This window comes from Callospermophilus lateralis, chromosome 9, assembly GCF_048772815.1.
Source record: "Callospermophilus lateralis isolate mCalLat2 chromosome 9, mCalLat2.hap1, whole genome shotgun sequence".
Lineage (NCBI taxonomy): Eukaryota > Metazoa > Chordata > Mammalia > Rodentia > Sciuridae > Callospermophilus > Callospermophilus lateralis.
The window spans coordinates 43,678,523-43,700,266 of NC_135313.1; the positions used below are offsets into that span (position 1 = coordinate 43,678,523).

At 35.3% G+C, this 21,744-nt stretch overlaps 1 protein-coding gene across 7 annotated transcripts in view; it reads left to right on the forward strand.

Moving 5' to 3' along the window:
* Positions 1 to 21,744, forward strand: part of Ormdl1 (ORMDL sphingolipid biosynthesis regulator 1) — a 22,252-nt gene continuing 508 nt past the window's right edge. Inside the window, exons 1-5 of one of the 7 annotated variants that reach the window (XM_077110259.1) lie at positions 1 to 106; positions 1,687 to 1,867; positions 7,348 to 7,499; positions 9,020 to 9,096; positions 11,186 to 11,321. In XM_077110259.1, coding sequence (XP_076966374.1) covers positions 1,694 to 1,867; positions 7,348 to 7,499; positions 9,020 to 9,096; positions 11,186 to 11,238 — 456 coding nt within the window. In that variant the 5' untranslated portion in view covers positions 1 to 106; positions 1,687 to 1,693 and the 3' untranslated portion in view covers positions 11,239 to 11,321. The other 6 variants (XM_076866648.2, XM_076866646.2, XM_077110261.1 and 3 more) reach the window with 6 other exon arrangements.

Here is a 21,744-nt window from a genome sequence, read left to right on the forward strand (position 1 = left end):
TGGGGAAGACTTGGCTTTCGTAGCGTGAGCGTAAGCTGAGGTTGCCGCTGGGTTGCTCTTGCGCCGTGCCGGCCGCCGGAACCGGGCGGCGGGTAAGTGGATACCGGTGCGTGGGGCTGTGCTGCTGTCTTGGCTGGGCGCGAGTTTCTGGAGGCCCAGGATCTACTACGTGGCACCCGGGGCGCTCTGCCGGCCAAGCGGCCGTAGGTACTCTCCCTCAAACCCTCGCTGTTGTGCCACGGCCGTGACAGGAGGTGCGACGCGACAACGAAGGTCAGGGTGGGGGTTTCCACCCGCCTGGAGGCTTCCGGGGCGGTCTGGTAGGCTGGGGAGTACCCAGTGCGGGCCGCTGCGGGTCGCCCTCGCCAAAGGCCTGGGCGAGGGCAGAGCTGAGAGTCTCTTCACTGTCTGAGAAGTCCTTGTCTGCGGGCAGTCGAGAGGCGCGGCACACCTGCTGGGAATGGTTTCCGAACTGAAGTAGGATCAGTACCCCAGCTTTGCCTGCCGCTGACATGTGAATTTTAGGCCTCCTTCGAGAATTGTTTGCGAAAACAGTGTGGAAATTGGGAAAACTATCTTAACTCATGTTCTAAGTAGAATTTATAAAATTTAAAAATAAGGTACCATAAATGATGGGTTTTTATAGTAGAAGAAATATTTACACACTAAACTAACTTTTGTCTTAGTGTAACTATCATCACCTTAAGCCTGATGCCTAGTCCATAGATCTTGACAGGGTAAAAGGACATTATATTCCGGAAACACTTGCTGGGATATGGTTATGAAAAAAATTCCTCTTTGCTAGCTCTGTAATAAAAAAAGAGTCAATGTATATTTTTAATGAGGGGTTCTTAAAATGCAATCTAACCCCATTTTTCCCCTTCTTAGAATAATAGATATTCTTTAGAACAATTTGATATTGTTTAAGGAATTCTTAGACCTAAGTAAACATTATAATTAAAAATGACTGAGGGCTACTGTCATTTCTTACTTTGGTGTTTGTTTTGAATATAAAAGAGGAAGGGAAAACTTTCAAAAAAGGAAGAAAAACTAAAGTTTTAGAGTTATTGAAATATTCGGAAGAAAGATTTATTGCTTTTTTTAACCTAGTGTGTCACAAAATTGAGAAACAAACCTATCCCTTGACTACATAAATTTTACACATTATATCAACATGTTGTTTCCAGGCTCAGTACTCAAAAAGGAGTGCTTTGAACTCTTTGACTACTGTATGGGTACAACATTACATTAGATATAAGCATCTCACTACTCAGAACAGACTGGCTACGTGGGTTCTTTTTTTTTCCCCCTTTTTTCTTTTTTTAAATATTTATTCTGTTGGTAAATTTAGCTCATGACTTAACTGTGCTCATAATGGAAAAAAAAATAGACATTTCTCTTTTAAGTTTGAGTTTTCCTGCCCATTATTTCATTCACTAAAACTGACATCCTAGAAGACAAGTTTTAGGAAAGGGAACCATAAAAATAACTCTTGTTTATCTTACCATTAAGTAAGATGTTAAAGCTTCTTTGCTGCCTATACCAGCATCTGCAAGTAGCACATTTTGGAGGGTGTGTGTTCTATTTCAGAATAACAAGGAAAAATAATCCTGGTAATATTTCATTGTGTCAGAATTAGGAGTATTTAGATTTCCAGCTGTATCACTGTTTATTTTTTCTCTTCAGAGCAAACATGAATGTTGGAGTTGCCCACAGTGAAGTGAATCCAAATACCCGTGTAATGAACAGCCGGGGTATGTGGCTGACATATGCATTAGGAGTTGGCTTGCTCCATATTGTCTTACTCAGCATTCCTTTCTTCAGTGTTCCTGTTGCTTGGACCTTAACAAATATTATACATAATCTGGTAAGAATTTCACCTTATTATAAACACTTAAAATCGTAAGAGAGAGTGGTTGCCAGAGGCTAAGGGGAAGAGGGAACGGGGATTTATTGTCTAATGGGTACAGTTTTAATTTTGCAAGATGAAAGAAGTTCTGGTTCCATAACAATATGAATGTACTTAATACGTTATAAAGAAAAACGTGGATAGTATTTGGTGGGTTTTTCTTGTTTTAGGGTTTTTTTGTTTTGTTTTCTGTCTGGGCTGGGGATCAAACCCAGGGTCTTGAGCATCCTAAGCAAGTCCTGTACCATTGAGCTACACCCGCAAACCAACAGCTTAGTGTGTTCTAACAGATTTATAAAGATATAGTTTATATACTATAAAATTCACCTATTTAAAATGTGTAGTTCATCCCCAACAGTATAAAAAAATTGTACAATTCAGTAGTTTGTAGTGTATAAGTGTCAGTTTTGAAGAATTATAATCTGGGATAGGATTTTATTTTTTTCTACCACACTTTAACATTGGACCTTTCTTCTAAGTGGGACTTTTTCTCCTATTGTTTGTATAGAATCTGTCAATCAACCAGAGTATTTCAGAAGCAATTGTGATTTTTGGTTACCTACAATCCAATTAAAATCTTTTATTTTAATCCTTCTTAAGTCTTTCTAAATTGTGTACGTATACTTTCTTGTTTCAGTAGAGATTTTAAGCTTAATCATGTTTGGCATCTTATGATGCCTTTACTGTATTTGTTCTCACTCTCCTCTATATATTAACTGTATTGTATTAGCTCTACAAAGTATCAGAAATTTGACTCTATTGATCATATTAATGCAGCCCTGGTAGCCCTGGAATTTGCTTGTTAAAAACCAAAACCCACTCACACAACAATCTTGATAGTGACTTTTCTTGTCTTTAATGCCTTAATGAAGTAGAATGAAAGAAAAATGAAGTTAATAGAGAAGTTTAATTGAATACAAATGAACTGTTTAAAGATATTTTTAAAATGAAGAACTCAGAACAATAAGAAAAATGTAGAAGAAATAGATTTTTAAAAATTAACATTTATTTTACATTTTCCTGGAGTATACTTGAAATTGACCAAAGGGAGTCAAGGGTGACATGCTGGTGAAAATGATAGGTGAATATTCATTTAGTCCATTTTATGTGATAGACCTTATTAGGTCAAACACTGTTGTGTGTATTTGTTTGTAAGACGTGGAAGTCTCCCTGTGTTACAAAGACTGGTTCCAAATTCTCTGGGCTCAGGTGATCCTCTTTCTACCTCAGCTTTCCTAGTAGCTAGGACTAGAGGCACATGCCATAACGTAACACCCAGTGAACATTGGTTTTCACTTCTGTGAAATATTTGACACTATTCCCCTCTTTTTATGAAACTCTTCCTTGGCTTCTATGGGATCACTTTCTCTAAGGTATATTTCTGATTTCCTTCTCAGTCATTATTGCAGGGTCTTTATATCTTCTCTTTTCTTTTCATAAATATTGCTGGTCCTTTTTTTTTTTATCTCTTGTGCTATGTATTCTATCTAGATTACTTCATCTACCCATATTTTGAGTTTCTACATGTAGACTAATGATGCTCAAATGCATATTACCAGATCACTCTGCATCATAAACTAAAAAAGTACCATCTAAACTCATCATATTCTTGATTTTTGATTGTTATTAATCTTATCTAGAGACATCAGGGTCTGTCAGATAAACCAGCCAGACAGCTGAATGTCAATGGTAAAGCAATTGATATAATGTATCATTCAGACTGAAACTGTTTTAAGAATAAAAGGGAGCTCTAGTAATAACTACTCCAAGAGAATAGGTGTAAATCAGAACTGTCCTATGCAAACCAGGATATGTGGTCCTCATTTTCCTTTATTTTCCCTATCCTTTTGGTCAGAACCCTTCCTGTCTTTCTGCTTTACTGTCAGCTATATCCCCACACCCTCATTTTTTTCCTCAGGTAAATTACTCCAGTAAAATTATTGTTGGTGCTCCTCTACCCTCCTCTATGCCACTGTGGCAGAGAAATGTTTTTAAAATTCATGTCTGCATTTTATATATATTTTTTTTTTTTTTTTTTTTTTTATCTCTGGTAACAAGCATTGTCCCAGGGCCTCACACATATTAGGCAGGCACTCTGCCACTGAGCTACACCCTGAACCCATGTTTTATTCTTTTTCACTGTCAAGTTACACTCTCAAGTCCTTCAGGGATTCTCCATTGCATATATGGTAAAATCCAAAGTTCTTTGCGCAGCATCTAATACAAGTTAATAAGAGTGCAGAGGCAAGAAAGGGACTCAGCCTTAACCATCTCTAAACACAGTCTTCACCATCTCTAAACTCTGGCAATAAAGGAAATCAACTTGCTCTCACTTCTTTGGTTTGGCTTCAGCTCTGTTTTTTAATACTTTCCTATCCTTCTTGCCCTACCTGGCTGATTTCTGTTGAAGACTATTCAGGTTTACCTCTTTCCGAAATCTATACATCTCTACATTCTATTATCACCTATTTATTATAGTTTCATAATTAGTAGTAAATAGTAGTTTATTGCCTCTTTTTTGTGGAGTTTGTTTGTTTGTTTGTTTTGTTTTTTGTTTTTGGAAGTGCTAGGGATTGAACTAGGGCTCTCTACCACTGAGCTAATCCTTTTTTAAAATTCTGTTATGAGACAGGGTCTTGCTAAGTTCCCATGGCTGACCTAGAACTTGTGATCCTCCTGCATTGCTGGGATTGCAGGCATATACCTTCAATCCAGACATAACTGGCTTGTCTTTTAATTTCTATATTTCTAATGAACTTTTTACATGTTCTGAATAAATTCTTTTCCCTTTTAAAATGGCACATGTCTTAAATGTATTTTAGAAGTTATTCCCTCTCCCCATACTCCTTGTTTTCAAGTTGATTAACTTGAATTGAGGCACAGTATATGGTCATGAACAAATAAGCAATTGACACCATGTAGGAAAGCAAACTTCTGATTTATTATTAGTTCACCTAACTCAGCCACCCACAGATGTAGCAATTACATGACTCTAAATTTTAAGTTTCCTTTGAAGATAGCTTACATTAAACCAATTAAAAATGTGAAATGCATGTTGAATGCTTTTAAACATGGGAAAACAAACCTAATTATTGCACCCAGCAGAAAAATATATTTACCTCTCTGAACCATATAATAGAAACCTAGTGATTCTTTTTATACAGTGTTATAACGCCCAGCATGATATTTTAATGCTTCACAAAATTATTAGCCTTAAAAATGAAAGAATTCTCTTTATTTGAATAAGGACTAGCCATGAAATAAATATTCTCTTTTCTGTATGAGAACTTTTAAACATATTGGGGTAGAAGATATATAATCAAACATACTGTTTTGGAATCACAAAAGAATTTGAAGGCACATACTTTCTGCTTCATTGTTTCCTTTAAAGCCCTTATAAAAATGGTTTCCTAGTGCTTATAGCACAAATAGGTCTTGGATTAATGTTGTCTTCCAATATATCTAATACTTGACGGTACTAGCCCTTTTTCCTGAAGTATTCAGGTTAATGGAAAAACAAACATTACACAAACAACTCTTCACACAATATAGTGTGCTGCAATAAAAGTATTTTCAGTGAAATTCTATGCAAGCACATAAACAGGTGGTTAACTATTGCTAGAGAGGGTTTCACTAAGGAGTTTTCATTTGAGCTGAACCATCAACAGTGAGGTAGTTGACAGGGTAGCATCAAGGCTTCTGCCACAGAAACAGTCCTTTTCTTCTGTATTTCCCGAGTACTCTGGTGGTACTTTTGATAGCAGTGTCTGCCTTACCTTCTAGTTGTTTTGTGTGTGTTTTTTCCTTAGCATCCCTCAGAAGACTGAATGTTTTTTCAAGGCTGGAGACAAGTCTTGTTGAATCTCATATGTGCATACGTGTTATGTGTCTTACACACACAAGTCACCATTAAGTGTTTGTGGACTTCATCGAAGCCTGAGTTCTTTCCTCCATAGGTTAGGTGTTTTGCAGCTAGTTAATACTATGAAGCCAACCAAGCTTTGAAAGATACAGTTCTTTTAATCTGGTACAATATAAAATTGCAAAACATTTTTTTCTATATATTTGTTAAAAGTTGACTTCAAAAAAATGACTTCATATCATGGCTTGTAAAGGGAAAACAGTTACATAATAATATTTAGGCTTATGCTCTTACTAGTGCCTCAAACAGTGATTGTGAAATGAATAAAGGACTACTTATCAGTATAAATTAGCATCATAATCTCAATGAAACCAAATCGAGTATACATTGTTCTACCATGCGGCCAGCGCAATGGTTTCATTAATGAGGTTCTTGGCATAAAAGTTAGCTAGTGAGATCGAAATAAACACACAGACTCAGTTACCTTTTTCTATGACCAGGTCCGAGATGGCTCCCCTCTCTGGTTCCCTCCTCTAACCGCCCAGCAGGGCAGCAAGGATTACTCAGGGCTAGCAGGAGAGAGAGAGCGAGCACGCCAGGGAGTAGCCTTTTATTGGGGAGCAAGAAACTCAAGGGATAATTCCATCCAAAGAAGGTTGAAGGGGGGCCGCACTCCAAGGTCAGGGTCAGTGATTGGGCCTCCGGGGTCAGTGGTCAGTTACACCCCCACACGGACAGGTTCTCTCAACAGGAGAGGGCCGGGAAAGCTCCGACACAGCCAGAGCGCCTCAGACCCTAACCGGGAGTCACCCAGTCACGTGTGAGAATGGCTCCCGACACATTATTTTTGCTATTTACTACAAAATTAGATGTGAAAAATATATAGTCAGAATAGCTCTTAGCAGTATGTTTTACTAGCCGAGCACAATAACTCATGGTCAGCAACTCAATAAGATCCTTTTTTAAAGTAAATAATAAAAAGAACTGGAGATGTAGCTCAGTAGTAAAGCACCCCTGGGATCAACCCCCAATACCAAATATGTTTTTCTCTGATTTTTTAAAACCTGACTTCAAAAGAAACACCATAGAGGCACAGTGGTGATTTTAAAAGGGAATTGAGTTGACTTTATACTTATTACATCAAACCATCTTTGTTGCTAGGAAGATAACTACTAAAGCAGAGGTAAGTATCATCAGATTTACTAATATAACATTGAAGAAAAGTTTCCCTATACATTTGGAAAAAGGTAATCCTGTTTCTAGGAAAGGTGTTAGATAACCTAATTGTAATGATGTGAAACTACCCTGATGATACTTTTATCTTCAACTTTATAAAATAGCTTACTTTGGATTAATCTTTTACTGATTTTCATCCAGTAATATTTCTATATCTCAGAAAGTTTTATTTGCCATGCAGAAACTGGCCAGAGTCTTTAATTGGTTATGAAATCTTAAAATTTGAACTGTTCAATTAAATCATACAGTCATAGATACCCTGGAACCAGCTTTACCCTTAACTCACTAGGACAAATTTTGTATTTGTTATTGGTTATATATCATCTTGCTTGTTTTTCAGGGGATGTATGTATTTTTGCATGCAGTAAAAGGAACACCTTTTGAAACTCCTGACCAAGGTAAAGCAAGGCTCCTAACTCATTGGGAACAGCTGGACTATGGAGTACAGTTTACATCTTCACGGAAGTTTTTCACAATTTCTCCAATAATTCTGTAAGTTGCAGAAATATTTAAGTATAAAGAAGATTGGGTAATAGGAAGTTATCCATTTATCAGATTGAATTAGAATTAGAAACAAAATATTTTGTTGAAAACTTCTATCAATAAGTAACTACCTCAGGTGTGGTGTAAGGCACAGGCAAGTTATTTAACGAGTTGATGATAAAGCAATTTTCACTTCAGTTAGTACATTTGGAGACATTACATGTTCTTCAGTATACGTAGACATTCTAGGATATGTAGTTTAATACATGTCCTTAAGTTTCATATAAGAAAATTAAACACATGATCATATCCTATTCTGCACTATCAGATTAATCTCACTAAACAGTAATTTAGAAGATCAGAAGAATTTCATTGGCAACCCAGCCTTATTTGGATTTTCAAATTCTTTGGGAGAAGAAAATATAGTTTAGAAAAAGAAATTCTGGGCTTTGCATGTAGCACAGACCTGACTTGAATCCTGTGTCTTCCATTTATTCAGCTTAGTCTGCTCACGTATAAAATTCTAGCTAAAGATACCTAACTTGATGCTATGAGAGATAAATAAGATAATATCTATTTGTAAGCTATCTTAATTTTGTATCTTGTATCTAATTTTCTCTTATTATTTGATATCAGGGCTTTCCATACAATCCTTTCTACCTCATTTTCCCTTTATCTGAATATTTTATCCCCACCCACTCTCACCTGGTTAAGCAAGCTCTTCTGTTTTGCCCCCACCTCACCTTAGATACAACTGGAAAAATTGTATATACACTTTTTTTTTTTTTTGCCTTCTAAGAGTGTGTAAGTACATAGATTGCTTTGAATCCCAAACTCAATGTCTTGCACATAATAAATAGGTTCACATATGTCTTAATTAACACTCTACCACAGAACTCAGACATAATGCTATATCCATGATGGAATCAGTGTAGTCTGGGGTAGGTGGAAAGACTTTCAGAAGGTGATGGAAATTTTTAAGCTAGACTAAAGAGTCATAGATTTGGATAGATGTTTAAGTAGGGATTACACTTTCAAGGGAAGGAATAAACTGATCATAAAGTCATAGGTTTCTTTTTCTTTACATTTATAGCATTTTATAGAAACTTTGAATTGGTTTAGTTATGACTCTTAAACCTCAAAAGTCAAGCATAGTGGCACGTGCCTATAAAACCAATAACTTGGGAGGCTAAGACAAGAGGATTGCAGGTTTGAGGCCAGCCTCAGCAATTTTAGTAAGACCCTATTTAGATATAAAAAGTAAAACAGGCTGGGAATGTAGATAAGTGGGAGAGTGCCCCTGAGTTAATTCCCAGTACTGGGAGGCAAGAGGGCAGGAATTAACCTCAAAAGAAAAATGTCTGTATGGCCTAACTGAAATAAATATTAAGAATAAAAATAAAGGTTGTTTTAGTCCTAAATTTGAGATTTGGCTCTGTTGTTTTCAAGCTATGTGACTTTGGCCATTCTTGAAAACCTCAGTAGCCCCAAGAATTGTATCTTTTTTCTTTTTTTTTTTTAATTTTTAGTTATAGATGGACACAATACCTTTATTTATTTTTTAATGTGGTGCTGAGAATTGAACCTAGTGCCCCATGCATGCAAGGTAAGCGCTCTAGCACTGAGCCACAACCTCAGCCTCAAGAATTGTACTTAATATATGTAATAATAACTATCATGAAAACAGTCAAATAATTTCTTAAAATATTTTTTTGACTCACAGGTATGATTTCAGCTATTCGGATTAAATTCCTTACATAACTGAAGAAACAACATTGAAACCATCTTTATAGCATTGATTTTATTTTTATTTTATTATTTATTTATTTCTTTATTTATTTATTTTGTGTGTGTGGTGCAGAGGATGTAACCCCGAAACTTACGTATTCTAGGCATGTGCTCTATCACAGAGCTATATATCCCTAGCCCCAGTACTTTTCAGAGTGCTTTCCAATCTTCATATTTGATCGTAATTTGTCAGGTAGGTGTGACATACAGTGTTATTCCAGATTTTTAGATAAAGAAACAGATTCTGTTGGGCACTGTGGTGCATGCCTATAATCTCAGTGACCTTGGGATGCTGATACACAGGAGGATAGCAAGTTCAAGGTTAGCCTTGACAACTTAGCAAGACCCTGTCTCAAAATAAAAAGAAAGGACTGGTGGTATGACTCAATGGTAGTGGGCCTCTGGGTTCAAGCCTCAGTATTAGAGGGGCAGGAAAAATATTCAAATGTATGACTGTGCTAAAGATCTTGCAGTTATTTGGAATCAAGAGCCCACAATAAACCCTAAATATCTATCTTCTAACTCAGGTCTCCAATAGATCCATTAGTAAATAAATGCTTTTAGGCTTATTTTTAATGCATTTATATTTTTTTAAGAGTCAGATAATTTTCATATAATCTATACACACAATTAGGTTTCATTAAAACACCAGGTGCATAGGCTAATAGTATGATAAGATACACTAAATTTATTTCAGCCTGTCAGGTTATAGATTAAACCTATAACGATGACAGCAAATCAAATGTGCTTACTAAATGCAACTGATAACCCTGTTTTATTCCGTGAAGGAAGTATAAAAATAGTCTTCAAAGTCTCTGAAAGTGGGAAGAAACAATATAAAGCAAAAATCGAGGAATATGGTTTACTCAAGAAAGAATTTTCTGGCTACTTTTGAAATAGACGTAGAATTTTTCTGTCTTAACAGTTCTGGTAATGATGTATACAGTTGTCTGATGTTTTCAGACCTATTTGGAAATAGCTGTTCTTTTCTGACTATGTTATATATGTCTCTTCCCTGAGGAGAAACGAATGACAATAGAGGAGAGGCTATTAGAATACTTTCCTATGTTCTCTGAAAGTAATTAGACTGACAACTATATGGAAACTAAATTCTTAGTTTTGATCAAGTAAGGCATTATATTGATTCACATCCTATCAGTGTGAGAGTGCTCTTTGTAGCCAGAGGATATATTTGCACTCTTTATATCCTTGGGTAAAACTAGATGTTCTAGGCTCATTTTATGGTCTTAAAGGTGGTTTACACTTATTAAAACAAATTCTCAGATGGTTAAATGTCTGACTGTGTGCATGTGTTTAATTATAGCAAAACAGTCGTAATTTTACAACGGTGACTTTCAGGTTTCCAGTTGGATTGATTGTAGACCTGTTCAACTATAGTACAAAAATGAGAACATCAAAAGGACAACCAATTATTTCTTTCTTTCAAAGATACTGAATTGTACTACCAAAACCCTAATTTTTCAAAGGTTTACAATAGTGATTCTTAACATTTTGGTGAGTCACAAAACCCTTTGAGACCATGATGGATGCTTTGGATCCAGAAATATATACATAAATACAAAACTACATTTGAAGTCTCAGAGGGCATATGCAACCTATTTTGAAAGCTTTCCACTTTAAAGCTTTTGCTAAATTGCAGTGCATTCTATTAAATGCATTTAACATAATTACAGAAATGCAAAATGTGCACCACCACTAAACACACTTTTAAATACCAATCTAAAATAAACTTGGACCTAAATTAAAATTTTTATTTTAGTGATCCAAAATGGTTTTACTTTTAGGTATTTGTGTTTGGTGGCCTTTTTTCTACCTTTTAATTTTTTAAAATTCTAAATAATTTCATTTTTGGATGTTACATGTATTCTTGACTTTTATCTCAACAGATATTTTCTGGCAAGTTTCTATACGAAGTATGATTCAACTCACTTCATCCTAAACACAGCTTCTCTTCTGAGTGTGCTTATTCCCAAAATGCCCCAACTACATGGTGTTCGGATCTTTGGAATTAATAAGTATTGAAATGTTTGAAACTGAACAAAATTTTTACAGCTACTGAGTTTCCTGTAAGGAAGGAGTAGTTGGTGAACTGCACTGTTTCTGTGATAATGTGAAATGAGAGGTATCTACATCAGAGGACCAGTTGCTGGTTCTTCAGATGCTGTCTTGAAGTGCAGAATTCTACTAAATGATGCCTCTGTTTAATACATCTGGTATATTTTGGAAGAAAGGCTTTATAGGCAGGCTGGGCAGGCCCAGCGTATAAGTTAATTGCAGTACAGTGAGGGTGTGGTAGATAAATCCAAGGAAGTAAGATATTTGTAAGAAACTAGGACCAGCTTAATTATAATGATGGGCATGACATGAGGAAAAGAAAATTTTCAGTCCTTCAGTGACAATTAGTTTAGGCAGACTTAACATGTAAATCGGAATCATCTCTATAAAGTTTATTGTAGATTACTTTTATTACCGTATATATTTCTCTTATGTAAGAGGATATATACTTCTTATTTTGTACAAACCAGTTTTTTATGAATTATCTTATGAGTGTGGGGTTTTTTGTTTTTGTTTTTTTGCTGGCTCAGTATTATATATTGATAGATGAAATTATTTTTGCATTTATTATATTACATAGTTTTTGAAGGTCCACCTTCATGACTGATGCTGGAAGATACCATCTGAGTCAACATTCTAATTTTGGAACAAGACAGATTTACTTGGTTTTCCACACACAAGGCTGCTAATAAACCTGTTAAAATAATTTATTTCAAGAAGTTAAAGTACAGGGTTGTTTATAGATGCCTGTTTTTTAGGTTTAAGAAACTTAATTGGTAAAGTCTGTCATTCCTTAGAAAAGGAAATATAAAATGAACAGCTACATAGCTACCTGTGGTCTAGCAGTAACTGCTTTTCTAGCCATAGTACCAAAGTAAGTAATAGATATTTTGTTTTAGCAGGTCTGTAGTAAAAGATAAGATTGTCTTTCCTTAGTCCTGCTCTCAACCCCCATAGTTTGCTTGTTAATATTTTTACTTTAAACACGTGAGTCTTAGTATAGGTAACTCTAAATGGTAACTATTTAGAGTAGTGATTATATTGAATTCTTGTGACTTAGGGAAGTTACCTATAGTTGCTAACATTAATTGCAAGAAAAACCTATACTATACTTGAGAAGCAATCACATTAAAAAAAGAAAGAAAAAAACAAAGTTCTGATAAATGATAAAACTGATAAACTGAGTAATACATATAAACAAAATTGAGTGAAAGGAGTTTTTGACCAACTTAAAGATCAATTTCTGTCAACAAACTGACTTTTCAGGGTAGTGATCATTGTTTTGTATTTCAAAAGTATTGAGTTTAGAAATCAGTTGTATGATACTGCCTTTGTATATTTGTCTTATGTATTTTTAAATAACTGGTGATCTATACTTTAATAAAATTTTTTCCTTGGTGTAAGATTATTTCAAAAGCTTTCCAATTCAGTCATCAATGCTATATTGACATTTTCAAGTTAATTTTTAAGCAAGTTAAATTTTAAGGTAATTAAAAATACTCCTTTGTTACTTCAAAGATACTTCAAAGATACATTTTCCCTTTCTCCTTTTAGTGTTTTAAAAATAAAAATATAGATATATGAGGGCCCACTCTATTGAAGGTGTTACAAATAATTTGTAAAAAGACAAACCAATTCCCTCCCTGGAGGTGTTTACATTCTAGTCAAAGGACAGATAATGAATAAACAAATACATATTATTTCATGTAATGATAAATCCTATGAAAAAAAAATTAAGCAGATACAGGCCTGACTCAGAAGAAATTCTTCACTCAGGATCCTGAGGTGATATTTGAACACAAACTTTGCTGATGTGAAGAAACAAGCAGTTGACTTGTGAGGCTGAAGCAAGGAGGATTGTGAGTTCAAAGCCAGCCTTAGCAACTTAGCAAAGCCGTAAGCAACTCATTGAGACCCTGTCTCTAAATAAAATAGAAAAAAGGCCTGGGGATGTTGACTCAATGGTTGAGTGCCCCTGGGTTCAATCCCTGGTACAAAAAGAAAAGAAAAGAAACAAGCAGTACCAAGATCTAGGGAAAGAAAGATGATTCCCAGGAGGTAATGACAGATATTAAGGGTCTTGGGGTAGAATGGAGACATTGAGGAAGAATAAGACAACCATTGGGACTAGACAGAAATAAGCAAGGAGAAGAAGAATGGTAGCATGTGGGATTCAAGAAGTAGGTAGGGGCCAGATCTCAAAGGACTCTTTAGATCAAACTAATAAGCAGATTTTATTGTAAGTATGACTAAGCCATTAGAGAGTTTTATACAGAAGATTAAAGGAGTCTAATTTTATATTAAAGATCATTGACTAATGTTGAGAATAAGGGAATAAAAGACAGGTAGAATAGTTGGAAAGCTACTGCAGACAAGAAGTAGCTCAGGCTAAGGAGGCAGCAGATCAGTTATTAAAAAGTGGTCAGATTTGGGATATATTTTGCAAGTATAGCTCACCAGACACCGATGTATTGAAAGACATGAATGTGTTGAATGTAGCATTGCAGGAGGTAATTAAAGTGACTCCTAGTTTTGGGCTATGAATATCTAGGTGAATGATTGTGTTAATTATGGAAAATACCCAATTATGAATTTATGCAGTAATATCTTTTAGTAACCAAAACCTAATAGCATGCAATAGTTGCTACTAACTTCAAGTCAGGAAACATAATGGCAATTTCCAAGTAGACATGAGCTTGGAAATGCTACTAACTTTAGTGGATCTTTTTTGCAGTGATATTTATTATGGACTGCTAATGATGATTTTCTATTTCCCTCATTCCTTCTATATTTATTTATTAGAATTATTCTGTAAGGAAAATTTGTCTCTACTACTTTATTCATTAGTTTACATTATAGACCCATTAGTATTTTATTCTTTGGGTTATAATCCTTTGTTGTCATTAATTTGTTGCTCATACTGTTCTCTACCTTTGACCATTGGAAATTTTTCCACGTTAATTCCTAAGTCCTTTTGACCTGCTCCTTTTTTTTTTTTTTTTTTTTTTAAGGCAGGGGGAGATATTGTCTATGGGACTATATCTTTGTAAATTAGCTTTGTACAACTATATATTGAAAAGAGTTAGAAAAATCCTTAGAGATCATGTAATTCAGTTTCGTGCCTTAGCTTGAATCTTCATTAATTACCACTCCTCTGTTCAGTTCTGTTTTAACAGTAATAGAGGAGGAAATAACTAGGGGGAAAAAAAAAAAAAAAACTATAGAGTTGATAAAAACATTGGTGGTTGCTAGTGACTAGATATGGGGGATAGTGCAGAAGGGAGGGAGTTGATCAAAACACAACATGGAGGACCCAAAGATGATGGAACTTTTTAAATATCTTAACTGGCAGTGGATATGTAAAATACACATGCTAAAATTTCATTGAGCGAAATGCATACATGTACATGTACATGCACATGCAAGTATAAGTAAAACCGGAAGTTTGAATCAAATCTGAATTATTTCACTGTCAATATTCTGGTTATGTTATTGTGCTATAGTTGTGCAAGATATTACCATTTGGGGAAACTGGGGTAAAAGATCACTCTGTACTGTTTCTTGCATGAGCATGTGAATCCATAATTATCTCAATTTTTTATTAAAAAAATACTTAGCTTGGTAATGGAATTTAGAACTTGTTTTACATTGATCGGAAGTCTAATCCATATTCCACATAACTCTTCATCTATTTAAAGATAACATTGAAACAGCAGCATTGAATAAACATTACTATAGTCCTCACCACCTCACCATTTTCCAAACAATATTGTTTCAAATTTCTCCCACTTTCCTACTAATTGTGCTCTAAATTCAATAGGCAAAGAGATGTGACATGATTGTACTACCACTTCTTTTGTTCTCAATGCTTTTTTTTCCTTCAGTGCAACCTAATATCACTTGCTATTTTGACAGCCAAATATCATTGATTCACTTTAATAGTCACTAAACTCTCACATCTTCAGCATGTAGTGCTATTAATGAAGATTTTTGCCTTCAAATGCTTATTAAGCGGATTTAGTAAACCAGGAAATATAACCAAAAAATAAATAAATAAATAAACCTGGTATTCATGAAGACAACAACCCAGTCAGTATAAAAGTCTAACAGTATAGGAAAGACTAGTTCACAAAACAGTAACATGGACAGTATCTGGTGTGGGTAATATTAGAGAGGCCTAGGTAAAATATCCTAAAAAGTTTATAGTAGTGCTGAACAAGGAAGGGGGAAAATAAGAATAGCCTGGTGTCAAAAAGAAAAATTGTGACACTTTGCAGGTTTTTATTTCTTAATTTCAGTTCTAATTAAAAATGATTAAGCAAGTAGTTTGTGTGTGTGTGTTTAAAATTTCTCATTTAGCTAAAAAATGAATTCATAAACATCAAATTCAGAATATCTTGGGTGTATGTGCACATAACTGCTTCAACTGCATTAGGTGACATTTTATCTACCTTAACTGGGTATTGGGCTCACAGAACTTGTTTATTTTATTCTCAGAACTTTTCCATAATCCAACATATAGTTAGAAAAAAGGTTTAATAAAAATATAAGTAAAACAGGAAGTTTGAATCAAACTCCATATCATGATTTGTTATTCAAACCCTTGATAAATAATGATAATGGAAGTGATTCACCTATAGCTCTTAAGTTCTGTATAATTTTATACTTAGTAGATAACACCAAGTTTATCATTGTGTCCTTTCACTCTACATAAGTACATGTTTACAAAGATAATCTCAAATATAAGAAGTACAGTAAAGGAACAAACCAAATTCATTAACACTGTAGAATGAGCTTTTTAAATTTGTTTTTTTAGTTTTTGATAGAACTTTTTATTTTATGCATTTACTTATATACAGTGCTGAGAATCAAACCCAGTGTCTCACACATGTGAGGCAAGCGCTCTACCACTGAGCCACAACCCCAGCCCAGAATGAGCTCTTTTTAAAATACAAAATATGAAAGGATTTTTTCCTGACTTCCCCATTATACAATTATAAATTTTTATTTATAATCTTATTTGGAAAAATTTCCAGATTTTTCAACTGTTGTATATTTAGGTTGATCATATTATCAAGATAAATATGCATTATTTTTCATTTTTATCATTTTTTAAATGTGAACTCAAAAGTTAACTGATTTATTGCGTATTGCCTGATAAAATACAGTGATCCTTTGAAACATTTGTTCTGGGGCTAGGGATGTGGCTCAAGTGGTTGCATGCTCGCCTGGCATGTGTGCGACCCGGGTTCGATCCTCAGCACCACATACCAAAAAAAAAAGATGTTGTGTCCGCCAATAACTAAAAAATAAATATTAAAAATCTCTCTCTCTCTCTCTCTCTCTCTCTCTCTCTCTCTCTCTCTCTCTCCCCCCCCCCTCTCCCTCTCTCTTTAAAAAAAAATAAAATAAACATTTGTTCTATGAATTCTACTCAAACCATATGCTTCTCTAATGGCATTATCATAACAATCAGAGCGTATAGGGGAACAACAAAGAGATTCACCCTCTGTCTTCCCTACGGAAACCACACTTAGACCCTGTACACTAAGATCATCTGAGTATGGAGACTCCTCAAAAATCAAAATACCATATGATCCAGCAATTTTGAGTATATACAAAAACGTGAAAGCAAAAACTTGGAACAGATATTTGTACACCCATGTTCACAGTGGCATTTTTCACAATAGCCAAAAGGTGGTAGCAACTCAAGTGCCCCACCAACAGATGGATAAAATGTGGAATATATACATAATAGAATTTAGCCTTAAGAAAGAAGGAAATTTTTATACAAATTAGAAATGAATAAACCTTGAAGACATTAAGATATGTGAAATAAGCCAGACATGAGGACAAATGTCGTATGATCCCACTTACATGAAGTAGTTAGAGTAATCAAATCCCAAAGACAGTAGAATGGAAGTTGCCAGGGGTTATGGAAGGAGGGGAAAGGGCAGTTTTAAATGGGTATATAATTACAGTTTGAGAGATGAAAGAGTGGAGGATTGCAGAAAAATGTGACTGCATCTAATGCCATTTAACTATACACTTAAAATTATAAATGTGTACATCATGAAAAAGACATCTGAAAGTTAGATTGTAAAATAAGCATAATGGCTTAGCAAACATAAAAAGCAAAATATATTCCAGAAAGCAGACCTGACAGTATCACCACTAATAAAAAGAAAAATTTTAAAGTATCACCATTAATAGTAAAGAAAATTAGGAGAAAGGCAAACAGTAGCATATTTTCAGCACAATCCAATGAACAAAGGATGTAAGACAAGCAACAATGGTTTACACACGTAATCCCAGCTACTCCAGAGACTGAAGCAGAAGGATTGAAGTCAGCCTGAACAATTTACCACAAAATAAGAACAGGCTGAGGATGTTATTCAGTGGTAGAGCACTTGCCTAGCATGTGTAAGGTCCTGGGTTTGATCCCCAGTACCACAAAAAATAAGACAGTTATGTGACTCAGTGGGAAGGATTTGACTCAGGCATAGAAATATTAGTCACTAAAAGCACCAAACTCATTTCCATTCTATATTTACCAAGAAATCCTCTGATTATGATTTGGATTTAGCTTCAATTGTAATTTGGTCAACACAAAGATGATGATCAGGAACCTCAACTATTCTAGCTCCCCTTCGCTGCATTTCTCACAACTTAATACATTAGCATCAATACTTTTTAACCAACAATTTCTTAGCAATCTTTGATGTGTAATTCAGTACCCCAGAGTCCAGTCACTTCCAGACCTGATAAGGCAATTTCAAGCCTATTTAAAGAATCAAGATATTGAAACCAAGTAATCACCATGCTCCTGCCAGACCACTGGATACATCTGTGGCAGTTTACTAGGCCTTCTCCAAGCCACGCCTCTCAGTGTACACTTTACATTTCTATATTCGTAATTCTGTATTGCCTATTATCTGTCTTTTGCCACTAGACTGAAATCCTTAAGGAGGGGAATGGATTTTATCTCTTTAGTTCTAACAACTAATAAAGTTCTTAGCACAAAGAAAAAAAAAAAAAATACGTGATGAAAGATCCAGCCAGATGCAATGAGAGGCTGAACCCAGGAATTTAGTACATATCAATCCTGGGCAACATACCAATCTTGTCTCAAAAAAAAAAAAATCCAACTTAGGAAGACATAATTAGGAAATAAGTATTATAAAATACAATTATTATGATGATTGTATTATTATTATTATTATTAGCTGGGGTTGTAGCTCAGTGGTAGAACACTTGCCTAGGGATTTAAGGCCTAGGGTTCAATCTCCAGAATCACCAAAAAAAAAAAAAAAAAGTCAGATATAATTTTTCTCTAAGGATTACAAGTGGTAAATTGGACAAAGTGGGAGTATTTAGATTCAGTTGTAACTCTGAAGTTACAAAAGTGGCATTCTAACGATATGATATCTGCATGAAATTCCAGACAACATACATACTTGCCTTTCCCTCAGTAGCCCTCTCCTGGACTGGGAATATAACTCAGTTGGTAGAGTGCTTGCCTCAAATACATGAGGCCCTGGGTTCAATCACAAGCACCACAAAAAATAAAACAAAATAAAAAAATAACCCTCTCCAGTATAGTAGAAAAAAATGAGGATGTATTCCCTCACTTCCTAAATATGTGCTCTAGAGTTCTGCTATTCCACATAGTGCAGCATAGAGATTTGATACTGTCAGGAGTGTTTAGACCAGGAATCAGCTAAATGATATGTTAACATACACAAAAGGATAACTCTTGACAGCACAGGAGAGCTCTGGGAGACACCTACTGAATGTAATCTCAATTGTAAGAAAAATAATACCAGCTATGAAAGGTTTCATGTTCACACTAGATTCCACTATATAACAGAAATAACTTCTATCATATAATCAAACAGGATGACTAATTTTTCTTAATCTTTAGGTCTTAATTCTTCTTTTATCCTTTTATTTGGGAGTGTGTGTTAACAATGCACACTAAAGAAAATATGAGTTCTTCTGGCAATTAAGAAAATTGTATCCAGAGCCATATGGGCTGACTTCTAACTTGCAGTTACTAGCTGTGTGGTTTACAAATCATCTAAACCCTGTGGCCCAGTTGCACCTAAAATGAAGACAGTAACTACCTTTGGGGGTTGCTGTAAAGATTAAATAAATTAATTTACCACAGTTCTGGGTACATAATAAATGACACTTTAATGTTATATTTTCACCTAAATGAAAGTTTGGAAAACGTTAATTTCGAACCAAAAACAATCTCAACAGTATTGTGGTAATTGTGCATTTACTTATATGTATCTACCCCTAGAGTGTTCTCTGTGACTTCTCCACGTACTTCACCAATCCTTTATACTCAGCACTCAACACCATGTAAGACACAAATACACACACATACACTGCACTGCACTATAAGGCCCTTATTTACTGAAACCTTAAAGCCTTGCGAGGGGAGAGAAAAAATTCTTGGAATGTATTTATTCAAACAAATGGCAACAAGTTCACGAACTAAGAAAAAAGGATATGAATACAATCCATGCTGGAGGTTGCTTACACAGTAAGCAGGGACTACATAATGCAATATGAAAAGTATTATTTTAAAAATATTTACAACGGCCATTTACTTTAAGATTACAGAAATAAACCAAGATCTTTTTACTCTTAGTGAAGAATTCGGAGTAACGGTTTAGACTGTCCGACCAGAAGCACGTCCGTTCTCTGGGAACTCTCGGCAAATTCTTGTGGGCGTTTCTAGTTTACACCTTTTCTGTGATAAGTACGGTATTAAGTATTTCAGGCCACCACATTATGGCTTGGTAGTAGTTCCCCTAAAAGTGGAATGGCAAATACTCTACTTAATCCTTTTCTCACAGTGGCAACCAAATTCCAGTCAAAAGCGCAAACAAACTTGTTTAGGAATGTAGCGCAATGTTAACCTTAATGCTCTGTAGTCAGACAAGTCTGCATTCGGCTTCCTCTGACTCAGTCACTAGCTATGTGACCTTACAGAAGCCTCGTTACCTACAAATCTGGAAGAAATGCACCAGTGCACAAACGGAGACCCGGGCAAAATCGGACATTCAACTTCTCTTGCTAAGAGCGCCAGTTTCCATATGAAAAAATTTTTTCATATTGTGCTATATATGTGTAATATGAGTTGTAATGCATTCTGCTGTCATATATAACAAATAAGAATAAAAATTTAAAAAGAAAGAGAAAGCAGTAACGAGGCTTTCTAGGGCTACAGCAACCAGGGCAGGAGGAGGGACGCCAACACGGGGCTGATGACATCACTTCCGGGGCGCCAGTCTCTGGCTTGATGGTGCCGGAGAGAGGCAGTCAGACTGTTTTGCTAGGGAAAGGAGACGAGTGCTAGGTACTGAGGTTCGCGAGGGAGGAGGGTGGAATTGCTAACCTTTCGCCCCACTATGGTTTCCTGCAACTGGAGAAGAGGTTTCCCCCTTAACTTAGAGCAGCCCCCTACCCTTTTTCTTAGAGCAGAGAGCCCATTGCCATCCACCCGGTCACTCAGCAGCGTTCTTGCTCTGAAAAGGAAGTACTTCTCACAATCTGCCCTGCCCGGATTGAGTTACTGCAAATCTATTTCTCTGTCTGGGCCTCCTTCCTTGAGCGGCCCTTTGCAACTAGGTCGCTCATCTCTAATCTCTGGATGTTCTCTGTCCAGTTTCGATATTATTCACTGCCTTTTTAAACCCCTAATTTTGTCCATTCGTGTGATAGGGAAAGGACCTACTTTGCAGTATGAAAATACTAGGGTGCTTTAATGATGGATTATTAATTTGTGGGAGAAAAACGAGTTGAGAAGAAACTTGTAATGATAAACCTGGTGGCAAAAAAAGGAAATTTAATTCCTAAGATTGTAATTAAGGATAAAATATGTGTTGGGTTGCACTGTTTTAGTTTAGATATGTTTCTTTAGGATAAACTTCATGAAAAGACTTATTTCTAAATTACAAGATTGCGTCTTGATGGGTGTGCATATGTGTGTCTTACATGAACTTTTGTTTTAAAACCAAATGATTAAATTTTATTTTGAGAAGTGTTTCCAGGAAATAGGATGCATTTATTTTTATCTGTTCTATTTGCATTTGTTGTTTGATATAAAAAAATAAACATTTTATCTTGGTTTTAACTATGAAAAAATAGTAGAGAAATTTCCATGTAATTAATATTAGTTGTTTTGTAAAGACTAACGAATAGATTGGTAAGAATGGCATGAAAACAATATTACAAGTTGAGCATCCTTATCCACTTATCCAAAATGCTTGAGAGCACCAGTGTCTCAGATTTCAGACTTTTTCTTTTTTGTTTTTTCGGGGTGGAGTGATGATTTTGGAATATTTGTATATACATGAGATATCTTGGGAATGGG